This window comes from Mesocricetus auratus, unplaced genomic scaffold, assembly GCF_017639785.1.
Source record: "Mesocricetus auratus isolate SY011 unplaced genomic scaffold, BCM_Maur_2.0 Super-Scaffold_100025, whole genome shotgun sequence".
Lineage (NCBI taxonomy): Eukaryota > Metazoa > Chordata > Mammalia > Rodentia > Cricetidae > Mesocricetus > Mesocricetus auratus.
The window spans coordinates 6,954,978-6,968,111 of NW_024429206.1; the positions used below are offsets into that span (position 1 = coordinate 6,954,978).

Genomic DNA, 13,134 nt, shown 5'->3' on the forward strand with positions numbered 1-13,134 from the left:
AGCAAATTTAAATAAGTGTGTTGTAGCAATTTGGGCAACCCCATAGACTTTTGTGTGCTTTGGCTCTCAACCCTGATTCTGCACCTATGAGAGGGCTGCCAATTTCTTTTGCTTATGAATCATAAGGAACAAGGGTCATGGTCTCCACTCAACTTCCTTTCTTGTTTCTCTGCAGAAAAGCAAAGCCTGTGAGGACTTCATCTGCAGCTGTGACACCCCAAGCCACCATCTACTTCTCCAAGGCTCCATACAACAAGCAGTACAGAGGCATTCACTGTTAGTCTGTCACCTCAGTTACTGCCTACACCACCCCTGCCTGCCTGGTTGTGTTCACTACACACTGTACCCTCTAATACAGAACCTATAGAAAGAACTGAGCTTTAGTAAATGTATTCTCTGTCTACCAAACATAACTATATCTTCAGAGAACATCTTTCATTTAGCCCTGCAAGCTGAATATTAATAGGAAAGACACTGCCATAAAGAGAGGTCCTTGAAGAGTGGGTGATAAACCCCGCCAAGCCTTTCATGCCAGCACACCGGGGTGGAGAGGAAGAGACCAAGTCAGGCAGATCTCTTGAGTTCAAGGCCAACATGATCTAAAAAGTGAGTTACCGGACAGCTGGGACTATTACAAAAGAAACACTACCAAGAAAACCAAAAGAAAAAACAATAAAACAAACCAAAACCCTGAAGAAGAAGCAGTCAGGCAGAGATACATATGGGGCAGAGACAGAAAGGGAGGGGGAGGGGAGAGACGAGGAAGGGAAAGAGACAGGAAAAGAGGGGAATGGTGGGGTGCAAAAGAAAAAGAGAGGTAGGAGGGAGAAAAGAGAGAAAGAAGTGTCACATGAACACCAAAGGAACATCTTGGACCCAAAAAATACTGGCCTCAAAGAGCTTCTTCCGTGTGCTCATTCTAGTAAAGTGGATACAGGAAACCAAATTGGAGTGACAGTAAATGATCTGCAGGCAGGATTACATCCTGGTGGCCTTTGAGTCTTCACTGTGCCTAAACACAGAACACAGGACAATTGTCCAGCTAAAGTACACAGCAGCCTAACTTTTTCCAACAACCCAAAGAGAACACATTGTCTTCTCTACCTTTCCCTGTAACTGGAACCCACAGGTGAAGCTGGGCTATTCTCTAGTTCCCTCATAAACTGCATTTAAAAATTTGACATCTCTTTGGCTGGTTTAAGGCTACGTGGCTCTCAGTCTCTTTTGCTTTAGTGAACAGCTGCCCAGTCCTCTGCCTTTCCACCCCATGCCCACTCAGGTCCCAAAGCCCAGGCCTCACCCCTCCCAACAGCTGGAGGTAGAGCGCCCTGCACAGGCACAGTGACTGGTAGCACCTGACAGCGGCTGTCCAGAGTCCTGGTGAAAGGATATGGGGAGCATGAGCATGGAGACAGCCAACTCAGCTCACCCCTACAAGGTCTTTTTCCCAGGAATAAGTGAGAAGTGGGGAAAAGGGGTGCTAAGGGGGAGGGTACATGAGAGATGGCCAAAAACAGAGGGGAGAAGATATTAGGCCAGCAGACATTGTTCACCAGCCACTGTGTGGTTACTGAGACTTGAATCTGGTCCTCGGCAAGAGCAGAAAGAGCTCTTAGGTGCTGAACGTTCTCTCCAGCCCCTGTAATGGTTGATTGTCAGCTTCACACACTGGGGAGGGAGAGCCCCAGATGAAGGATTGCCTGCATCATGTTGGCCTGTGGGCACAGCTGGTGGGCATTTGCTTTCTTTTTTCTTTAAAAAAAAAAGCTTAAACGGAGTCAAGCCTCTCTCTTTACTCTCTCTCTCTCTCTCTCTCTCTCTCTTTGTGTGTGTGTGTGTGTGTGTGTGTGTCACACACAGAGCGGGGAGACAGATTAATTAAATAATTAATTAAAGATGGAATTTGTAACTGGATTTGTAACTCAAAGACTGTGCCTGGTCTTGGAACAGACTTAGTGCTAATTTTGTACAGTTAACATAGAGGATTGTTGGGGTCAGCTACTCCTGCCTAGGACCACATGTCAATATCATCATCCCTCAGATCCAACCCCAGGAACAATGTCTATGTCTTCTTATGACCTCAAAGCATCCATGGAAGAGGGATTTGGCACTTTGACCATAACTGTATTCAAGATGGTGTGGGATGTTGAATTGGCCCTTTCTCTTTGTCTCTGTGACAGCACTGATTCAGGCTCTGCCACCATCTACAGTAGTTCCGCCATTTGGAACTGTCTGTGAGTGTGGACACATTCTACTCCTGTGCTACACACACAGTAGTCACAGGCCCCGTGTACTGACTGGACACTGTCAGAGCACAGCTACAGGAGTATAAAAGGAAAAGTCACCTGAGTCCTCCCCTCACTCAAGATGAAACTCCTTCTGCTGGTCACTCTGCTCACAGGTAGGACCCTTGTCCCCTCTGAGTGCCCCATCATCCCCCTTGTCATCAATGTACAGTCCCAACTGGTCACTCGTTAAGTTCTGGTTTGGGGTTCCCATCAGGGTCTAATAGCCTCTGTGTTGCGGTTCCTTACTTACCCCCAGGTCCACAAGAGCTGTCACCTGTAGTCTCTAGGTCTGAACTCAGATGACCCCTTAGAAAAGTCCACTACATTCACCTACCCAAGGGAAAAAGAAGCTCCTCTGCCTCTGCCATATTGCCCTGGCACCATTTCCCTGTCCCTAAGCTGCCCTGGCATTTTGATTTTGCTCATCCCTTTAAAAAGTATTTACACTTATTTTATGTGTGTAAGTGAACTGTGTGAGCAGAGCCTACAGAGGTCAGAAGAGGGGTTTGATCCTACAGAACTGGAGTCATAGACAGTTGTGAGCTGCCATGTGGGTGCTGGAATCCAGCCTGGGTCCTACACAAGCTCAGCACGTGCTGCTGACTGCAGAGACATCTCTCAGCTCTTATTATTTTAGTACATAAACTTATTCTGCGGCTCAGCATGTCCTCCAACTCACCATTATTGCCCAGATGTGAAACCTTCCTGCCTCTACCTTCCAAGTGTTAGGATTGCATACATGCCTGACTTACTTGTGCAATTCATTTCTGTTCTTCTTTTTGTTTTTTGAAATATGGCTTCTCTGTGTAGACATGACTGCCCTAGAACTCAGTCTATAAACCAGGCCAGTTATGAACTCAGATATCCATCTGTCTCTGCCTCCACAGTGCAGGAATCACACAGTGTGTGTGATCCACTGTCCCCGGCTTCTCCTTCATTTTAATGGTGACCAACTATCCTACTGCAGACTGAATCTATTCACTGGTCTCCAGTAGCTGCAGCTGGTAGGAGTCATGGAGGAAGCCAGCAGGCAGGCATCAAGCATCTGGTAAAGCCAAGTGGGACTGATGGAATGTGCTGTGCATTCTTGCAGCAGGCGCTACTGCACACAGCGTCAGCCCTCGGGCTGTGTGGCAGTTCGGCAATGTATTTGTGTGCATCTTTCCTCTGTCTGGTCCCTTCGAGCAGCGCATCAACTATGGCTGTTACTGTAGCTTTTTCAGCCCGGACCTGTTGCTGGAAGACTTAGACAGGTGAGTGATCCAACTGGTGGGAGACTGGAGTGTCTGGGTTGTGGTGGAGACAGAAAATAAGCAGAGCATCTCATGAAGCATGAATAGGAGACAGGCATAGTCACTATACATCATATATCTTGTCTCATTTCTTATTTATTTTTGCTTGTTTAGACATGGATAATCTTGTGCAGCCCTAGTTGTCATGGAGACCACCATGCTAGCCTAGAAATCAGAGATCTTCCACCTCTGTCCCCTGAGTGGTGAGATTTAAAAGTGTGCATCAGCACACCCAGCATGTATTTCCCCCTCTCGTCATGTAAAGAAATTGTCTAAGTGTAGTGGTCCCTGAAAGAAGAATGTGTGAGATTTAAATACTGGGCAGTGCTGCCATCTAGTGCCAGACTAGGGCATGGCGACACATCACAGCCACCATCAAAGTGTCAGCCTTGACTTTGACAAATCATTGAAGTTTTCAAATATATAATTTCACTGTATGCCTGAGGTTTTGTTTTTAAAAATCACTTTTTTATCCGGGCGGTGGTGGCGCACGCCTTTAATCCCAGCACTCGGGAGGCAGAGGCAGGCGGATCTCTGTGAGGCCATGCTGGACCGGCCTCCAAAACAATACAGAGAAACCCTGTCTCATAAAAAACCAAAAAAAACAAAAATCACTTTTTAACACAGAGTCTCATTTATGTATCCATGCTTGATCTCAAACTCAGAGATCCATCTGCCTCTGCTTCCCAAGAACTGGGATTAGAGTCCAGCATCTACCACACTCTACAGACGTTCATTTCAATAAATATATGCCTAATAACAATCGGAGATTTACCGGGCAGTGATGGCACATGCCTTTGATCCCAGCATTCGGGAGGCAGAGGCAGGTGGATGGATCTCTGTGAGTTCGAAACCAGCCTGATCTACAAGTTAGTTCCAGGGCAGACTCCAAATCTCTGCAGGGAAACCCTGTCTCAAAAACCAAAACAAAAAAATCAGAGATTCTCAAGCCTCAGAACCATTTCTGCTAGAACATCATGTTTAAATCATCCTGGCATGTTTAATACAGACAGTAGGTAAGAACTGACCTCCTGTGGGTCCACTCTTCTCCCTCTGCTGTTCCTCCTTCTCTCCAGGTGCTGCAGGGCTCGGGACAAGTGCCTCGCTCAGGTAGATTATCTGGGAAACTGTGGAATGCTCATAAGAAACCCCTACACCACCTCCTACTCATACTCCTGCTCTGGGACTGCGGTCACCTGCAGTGGTAGGTTTATCCTCCAGAACCTCTGGACTAGGCTTGTCCCTAGGCTTGTTTGTAAGGGTCACAAAAGTAACAAGCACAGTCACCATTTAGTGGTCTTTTCCTTGGTCCCATTTGAACTCAAACAACCTTATCAAGTAGATACTAAATATTGTGAGATCTCAGATGAGGAAGATGATGAGGAAGGCTGGGCCACTTGCAGAAGGTCACCCAGCTTAGAAGTGATGCATTTGGCTCTGGAACACAGCACCACATAAGTCCAATATGTTTTTAAACTCATTTACAGACTTTATACATTTGTGGGGGAGGACATGACTATGGGACAGTACACCTGTGGAGCTCTGAGGACAACATGCAGGAGCCTGTTCTCCCCATTTACCATGTGAGTTCTGGGGATGGAACTCAGCTTCAGACTCGGCAGCAAGTGCTTTTATTCCCTGAGCCATCTTGCCTGCCCAAAGCCTCTCCAATCAGCTGCTATGTTGCACTGATTCCCTATTTACTAAACAACTGAAAGCTGCATCATTGGCTATAAGCTAACCAGTGGACTAAACACCTATGCAGGGCAAGATTTTTCATTCCCATTTTACAGGTGAGGATTCAGAGAGCTGGGAATATGGCTCAGTTGCTAGAGAACTTGTCTACTGTGCACAGAGCCCTGAGTTCCACCTCCAGAACCCATGCATTGAGTGTGGTGGTGCACACCTGCCATCCCAGCACTTAGAAGGTGGAGGCAGCAGGATTGTCTTAAATCATAGGAATTTAGAAGTGGAGGTTGATGTTTGTAGTTTTCCTGGTTTTAGGATCAAATATCTCTGTTTATTTATTTTTATGTACAGGAATAAGTTGTCATCCTGTGTCTACTTCAGTCACTCCTTACCATGTCTTTTAGATGCTGGGTCTCTCACTAAACAGGACACTCACCTTTTACTAGCCTGAGTGACCAACACATTTTGGAGATCTGTGCTCCCCACTTCCCAATAGAGTTAGAAATGCCCCAACCACACCTTGATTTTTGCATGAGTCTGGGCGTCCTAATTCAGGCCCTCATGCTTGCATGGCAACTGCTTTACCAAATGTGCCATCTTCCCAGCCCCACAACAACTAATTTTTTTGTAACTTTGTTCCAGCAATTTGCGCAACCCCATGAACTTTTGTGTGCTTGGTCTCTCAACCCTGAGTCTGCACAGATGGGAGGGCCACTGGCTTCTCTAGGCTACAAATTGCAGCCAACAAAGTAGTCATCTTCTTTTTTTGTTTCTCTGCAGACAAAAACAACCCTTGTGAGGCCTTCATCTGCAACTGTGACCGCCAAGCTGGCATCTGCTTCTCCAAGACTCCATACACCGATCAGTTCAAAGGCAATCACTGTTAGTCTGTCACCTCAGTTACTGCCTACACCATCCCTGCCTGCCTGGTTTTGTTCACTACACACTGTGCCCTCTAATAAAGAACCTATAGAAAGAACTGGGCTTTGGTGACTGTATTCTCTGTCTACAGAACATTACTAGATCTTCAGACAACATCAATCTCCACAGATGAGGGGGCTGAAGATGAATGGGAAAGACACTGCCACTAGGGAAGCACCTTGAAGAGCACCATGAACCTGGCCATGTCTTTTACCCCAGAACCCTAGGGTGCAGAAACAGAGGTAGAGGAAGGCAGATCTCATGAGTCAAGGGCAACGTGGTTAAAAAAAAAAGTGAGTTCTATGACAGCCAGGAATACTACACAAAGAAACCCTGTCTGGAAAAAGCACAAAAACAATAAAAAGGAGGAGTAGGAGGAGGAAAAAGAGATGGAAGAAGAGGAGGAGGAAGAGAAGGAGAAGGAGGAAGAAATATCTTGCTTGTACAAATAAAACCTGCCCAAGGATCAGAGAATGGAGCTTGCCCCTAGCTAACCATAGAGGTCTGGAGGTCTGTACAGACAGATAGGAAGTGAGGTAGCTGGGCAGAAACAGGATATAATCAGGAAGAGACAGGAAATTGCTCTCTTGTCTGCTGAGATGCTAAGGAGATAATGTGTTCTGTGGGTTGCCCCTTCTCTCTGACCATCAGACAGGCTTTATTTGTACAAGCAAGATATCACTACAGAAAAGGAAGAAGGAAGAAGAGGAAGAAGAAGAGCAGCAGCCACCCCAAGATAAAAGGGGGATGAAAAGGGAAGGAGGTAGGAGAGACGAGGCAGAGAAAAGAGAGGATGTGATGGGGTGGGGAAGAAAGGAAAGAAACAAAAGACAGAGAGAAAGGAGAGGAGAAGAGAGAAAGAAGGAGCATCATATACATACTAAAGGAAAATCTTGGTCATAAAAATACTGAACTCAAGCCCACCCAGAGACTGCCAGCTTCCAAGTCCCATTCTCCACCCATGGGACAGGTGAGGTAAGCATAGGACTGTCTCCAGCCTGCTTTCCAGTGCCCTGAGCAGAACCACTGGAGACCTGGGGATTGTATACAGTAGATCCCAGCCCAATGGGATTCAGCCCGCCCAGAGACTGCCAGCACCATAGTCCCTTTCTCCACCCACAGGGCTAGATAGGCCTGGGCCTGTTTACAGCCCCAGGAGCCAGCCCACCCAGAGAATGCCAGAGTTCAAGTCCCATTCTCCACCCACAGGACAGGCGAGTGTCCACCCTACCCAGAGATTGCCAAGGCACTGATACTAGGACAGCCTCCATCTACGCAAGGGGAAAGCCACCAGGGTATTGGACCTGCTCCCACCCACTGGAAAGGAACCATGGTCACATACCCACCAGGAGAGGAAGAGACTCCTTCTGCATCCACGGGAAAAAATGATGGGAAGGAAACAAAATAAAAACACACCCACCAGCCGGGCGTTGGTGGCGCACGCCTTTAATCCCAGCACTCGGGAGGCAGAGGCAGGAGGATCTCTGTGACTTCAAGGCCAGCCTGGTCTACAGAGCGAGTTCCAGGACAGCCTCCAAAGCCACAGAGAAACCCTGTCTCAAAAAAACAAAAATAAAAAAATAAAAACACACCCACCAACAGAAAAGCCAATATCACAACACCAGAAACTAGAGAATCTACACCCGCAAGACCTGAACAGCCCATTACAGATGAAGCAGATGAGAAAGACCTTAAAAACAACTTCATGAAAATGATAGAGGCCCTCAAAGAGGATATGAGAAAATCCCTTAAAGACATGGAAGAAGAAAACAAACCAAAAAATACAAGAAATGGAGGAAAAAATACAAAAAAAAATGCAAGAAATGGAAGAAAGACAAAGCAAAACTTGCAAGAAACAAGTCAAACAGTGCAAGGGTTGAAAGCCGAAATAGAGACAATAAAAATAACACAGTCCAAAGGAATGCTGGAAATAGAAAAACTGGGGAAACGGACAGGTACTACAGATGCAAGCATAATCAACAGAATACAGGAGATGGAAGAGAGAATATCAGGTATTGAAGATACACTAGGAGAAATAGGTTCATCGAACAAAGAAAATCTTAAGTCCAACAAATCCCGAACACAAAATATCCAGGCAATATCGGACACCGTGAAAAGGCCAAACCTAAGAATAATAGACGTAGAAGAAGGTGAAGAAACTCACCTCAAAGGGGCAGAAAATATATTCAACAAAATAATAGAAGAAAAATTTCCCAACCTAAAGAAAGACATGCCAATGAAAATACAAGAAGCTTACAGAACACCAAATAGAGTGTCCCCTTGCCACATAATAGTAAAAACCCAAAACATACAGAATAAAGAAAGAATATTAAAAGCAGCAAAAGAAAAAGGTCAAGTAACATACAGAGGCAGACCTATGAGAATCACACCTGACTTCCCCATGGAAACTCTGAAAGCCAGAAGGTCCTGGATAGATATTCTACCAACACTAAGAGACCACAGATGCCAGTTCACACTGCTATACCCAGCAAAGCTTTCAATCACTATAGATGGATTGAAACAATATATATCCATTAATCCAGCCCTACAGAAAGTTCTAGAAGGAAAACTCCAACCCAAGAGAGTTAACTACAACCAGAAAAACATAGACAATAGATAATCCCACCTTACCAACAGCCAAAAGAAAAAAGGTGGAAATCCACATATGTTTCCACCACCGTCAACCATTTTAAAACAAACAAGAATGAGCAGAGGCAACCCTGGGGAGAGCACAGCAAACAGGGCTATAACACTTTTGCTCTCCAAGCAAAACTGCTGCACTGGGCAAACATTCCCAGCTGGAAGACCCTGTCCTGCTGATACACTGGGGAAGCCTTTCCCTGAGGCAAGGCTGTAAGCAGCTAAGCTTACTGCAACCTGTGGTGTAGTCCTTGGCTCCTGACCTCCAGGGTACCTTTCCACCTGAGCTGTGTAACACTCAGTATTCTGTGGATCCTGAGCTCCAGGATACCTTTCCATCTGAGCTGTGTAACACTCAGTTTTCCTGACCCACAGGACACTCAACATGGGTCTCGTGGACACCTAGGGAAAAAATGGGGGGGGGGGCAGGGGATACAAGGACGGACGCCAAGACAAGAGTCTGATCAAGGCGACAACTTTATTCATCCCAAAGGGATTTATACAGGGGAAGGGAAGAGGGGAAGGAATGGGGGATGTGCTATAGCTCCGATGAACCTGGAGGAACGGAAGGTCAGTGGCATGAGTAGGTCATCCTGTGTCCTCTGGTAACCTAACTGCAGATTCTAACTTTATCTTTCACATTCCACCTTCTATTAAGCCTATGCCCTAGATAAGCCGCAGGTCTGTTCCTGTAATTTGGCAGGTAGCAGGGTGGTCCCGAGTCATGTACTTTCTATGAGGGTTGAATCACGTCTTATGAGTACATGAGGCAGCTGTACCTGGTAGATGGCCGAAGGTCCCTGACACTCAGTAGTCTGTGACTCCTGAGTGCCAGAATACCTGTCCCATCCAGATCCGCCTGAAATGCCTACAGAGGATGCTTCTGGGGGAGAAATGACCAACCTTTTAACTGTCAATGTTAACCCCAGTGGCAACTGCCTGGCTGCCTCGTACCCCTAGGAAGCACATGATTTAAAATATCTCAAAAATACGGGCTCAGAAGACAGACCTAATTCCCCCTGGGTCGAGATTATCCTCCAGGGCTTAGCCCACCATCAATGTACCACCCAGGATTGGTAGGACCTTGCTAGGGCAGTGCTTCTCAGATACATATTTCTGAAGTAGAGCACATTTTTTTCAGGACAAATGTCGCATCCAGGCTGAGCAAAATCAGAAAGCCCTCCCTGTGGTTCCAATTACTTTTGGCATGCTTTCGGGCGCCTGTGACCAGTTCTCAGCAGGCCTTCAACAGGCAGCCAACCCTGATCCTTATCAGGACCAGGTCCAAGCACTGGTGCTTGCGGCTTGGAAAAGGCTAGAGGAAGGCCCGACAGAGTCCCCTATTTCAGGAATCACCCAAAGGCTGGGGAGGACCTGGCCTCCTTTATAGAAAGGGTACTGAGGAGTCTACAGAGAAAGTTTCCCCCTGGAGAACTACGTGATAAGTTCATTAGGTCATTTGTCTGGGATGGAATGACAACTGATTACAAGTTAGCCTGTGCTGGGCTGAGGAACCAGTTCCTGGGTAGGTGGATCGTGGCCTCTAAGGACGAAGGGTCCACCACCCATCAGATCAGCGCAATGGCGTCTGCTCTACAAGCTGCCCGCCAGGAGGAAATGATCACCCTAATTAATGCCCTCCAACAGGTCTCAGTGGGGAAAGGGTGAATACGTTTTGGGTGTGGCAAAGAGGGTCATTTTAAAAAGGAATGTCCCAAATGAACAAAAGACACCCCAACAGCCCCTACAGCATCTAACATGCCTCGTACGCCTTGTCCCCTATGTAAGAAAGGGTTTCACTGGGCAAGGGAATGCAGATCCAAGTTCAACCTTCAAGGTGAGCCTTTAAACTCCTCCAGGGGCCATCCCCAGCCCGGTTAAACAAGGGGAAGAAAGTGGTCAGAACACACTGGACCGTAACTTTAATTCCTGATTTAAGACCAAAAATGACCCTAAAGGTCAGTGAAAGGACCTTCAAATTTCTCTTAGACACTGGGGTTGATGGTACGGTGATAAGAAAGGAGGAAGTACCCCCCTCCTGGCAGTTGGTTCCCGGCTCACCCTTGCTCGGTGTGGGCAGATAGTCAACATTATGCAGCTAACTGGCAGCCCTGTACTGATCCTGATGGTAATCGTGGGGAGGTACGCCCTCTAGTGGTGTTGGGCTTTACGGCCAACCTCCTGGGTCAGGACATACTTGGAGAAGCTGAGGCCTATATTACAGGGCCTGATCACAGGGGCTTTTATGAGGAGATACTAGACCAAGAAGAGTATGAACAACAGTTTAAACAAGGACAGGTCAGTCACCCTAACTATAGAAATGATCCTTATTTTGAAAAAATCAGGCAAAAACATTTCCGGGTTCACCCCCAATCCTAAGGGCCACTGCTCACCCCCTGGTACCAAAAATTCAATGGGTGCCTGGAAATCCGATCTGGGTTGAGCAGTGGTCCATAGCTACCCATAAATTACCACGACTTCATATATTGGTTGCACAATAATTAGCATTGGGGCATGTGCAGCCTTCAACAAACCCCTGGAATTCCCCAGTCTTCGTTATAAAAAAGTCCAGTGGTTCTTAGAGGCTTTTACATGATTTGAGGAAAATAAATGAGAGGATAATACTTTTTTGGACCCGGCAAAGGGGACTCCCCTGAATTCCAGCCATTCCCAGCACCCATTATTTAACTATTATTGATATTAAGGATTGTTTTTTCTCTATCCCATTACAACCGGATGATGTAGAAAAATTTGCCTTTTCTAAACCTTCAACAAATTTTTGAAGGCCAGACCTAAGATTAGAATGGACCGTCCTACCCCAAGGCATGGCCAATAGCCCTCCTATTTGTCAGTATTATTATGCTAACTGTATAGCAAGAACTTTGAGTCTTTAAAGAAAAAAATAAAGAAGACACCAGAAAATGGAAAGATCTCCCATGCTCTTGGATAGGTAGGATCAACATAGTAAAAATGGCAATCTTACCAAAAGCAATCTACAGATTTAACGCAATCCCCATTAAAATCCCAGCACAATTCTTCACAGACCTTAAAAGAAAAATTCTCAACTTTATATGGAAAAACAAAAGACCCAGGATAGCCAAAACAACCCTATACAATAAAGGAACTTCAGGAGACATCACCATGCCTGACTTCAAGCACTATTACAGAGCTATAGTCCTGAAAACAGCTTGGTATTGGCACAAAAATAGACAGGTAGACCAATGGAATCTAATTGAACACCCTGACATTAACCTATACACGTATGAACACCTGATCTTTGACAAAGAAGCTAAAATTATACAGTGGAAAAAAGAAAGCATCTTCAACAAATGGTGCTGGCATAACTGGAGGCTGGCATGTAGAAGACAGCAGATAGATCCATGTCTATCACCATGTACAAAACTTAAATCCAAATGGATCAAAGACCTCAACATAAATCCAGCCACACTGAACCTGTTAGAAGAGAATGTGAGAGGTACCCTTGAACAAATTGGTACAGGAGACAGCTTCCTGAACATAACTCCAGTATCACAGACACTGAGATTGACAATTAATAAATGGGACCTCCTGAAACTGAGAAGCTTCTGTAAGGCAAAGGACACAGTCAGCAATCAAAAAGGCAGCCCACAGATTGGGACAAAATATTCACTAACCCCACATCTGACAGAGGGCTGATCTCCAAAATATACAAAGAACTCAAGAAGCAAGTCTCCAAAACACCAAAGGATCCAATCTAAAAGTGGGGTAACAGAACTAAATAGAGAATTCTCAATAGAGGAGACTAAAATGGCTGAGAGACACTTAAGAAAGTGCTCAACATCCCTAGCCATCCGGGAAATGCAAATCAAAACAACTCTGAGACACCATCTCACTCATGTCAGAATGACTTAAATCAAAAACTCCAATGACAGTTTATGCTGGAGAGGATGTAGAGAAAGGGAAACACTCCTCTACTGCTGGTGGGAGTGCAAACTTATTCAGCCACTTTGGAAATCAGTATGGAGCTTCCTCAGAAAAATGGGAATCAGTCTACACAAGACCCAACAATTCCACTCTTAGGCATATATCCAAAAGATGCACATTCATACAAAAAGGATGTCTGTTCCACTATGTTCATAGCAGCATTATTTGTAGTAGCCAGAGCCTGGAAGCAACCTAGATGCCCCTAAACTGAAGAGTGGATTGAGAAAATGTGATACATTTACACAGTGGAGTACTACTCAGCAGAAAAAAAAAAAAAAAACAATGGGCCGGGCGTTGGTGGCGCACGCCTATAATCCCAGCACTCGGGAGGCAGAGGCAGG

At 45.8% G+C, this 13,134-nt stretch overlaps 1 protein-coding gene across 7 annotated transcripts in view; it reads left to right on the top strand.

Moving 5' to 3' along the window:
• The window catches only part of LOC121134044 (phospholipase A2-like), a 56,127-nt gene extending 49,879 nt beyond the window's left edge, over nucleotides 1-6,248 (top strand). For 5 of the 7 annotated variants that reach the window (XM_040731620.1, XM_040731621.1, XM_040731618.1 and 2 more), the window contains 5 exons: nucleotides 176-606; nucleotides 2,181-2,401; nucleotides 3,382-3,541; nucleotides 4,657-4,784; nucleotides 6,050-6,248. In XM_040731620.1, coding sequence (XP_040587554.1) covers nucleotides 2,368-2,401; nucleotides 3,382-3,541; nucleotides 4,657-4,784; nucleotides 6,050-6,156 — 429 coding nt within the window. In that variant the 5' untranslated portion in view covers nucleotides 176-606; nucleotides 2,181-2,367 and the 3' untranslated portion in view covers nucleotides 6,157-6,248. Of the gene's footprint in view, nucleotides 1-175; nucleotides 607-1,269; nucleotides 1,439-2,180; nucleotides 2,402-3,381; nucleotides 3,542-4,656; nucleotides 4,785-6,049 lie in introns of those variants that run through there. The other 2 variants (XM_040731624.1, XM_040731619.1) reach the window with 2 other exon arrangements.
• Nucleotides 6,249-13,134: the final 6,886 nt, after the last annotated feature.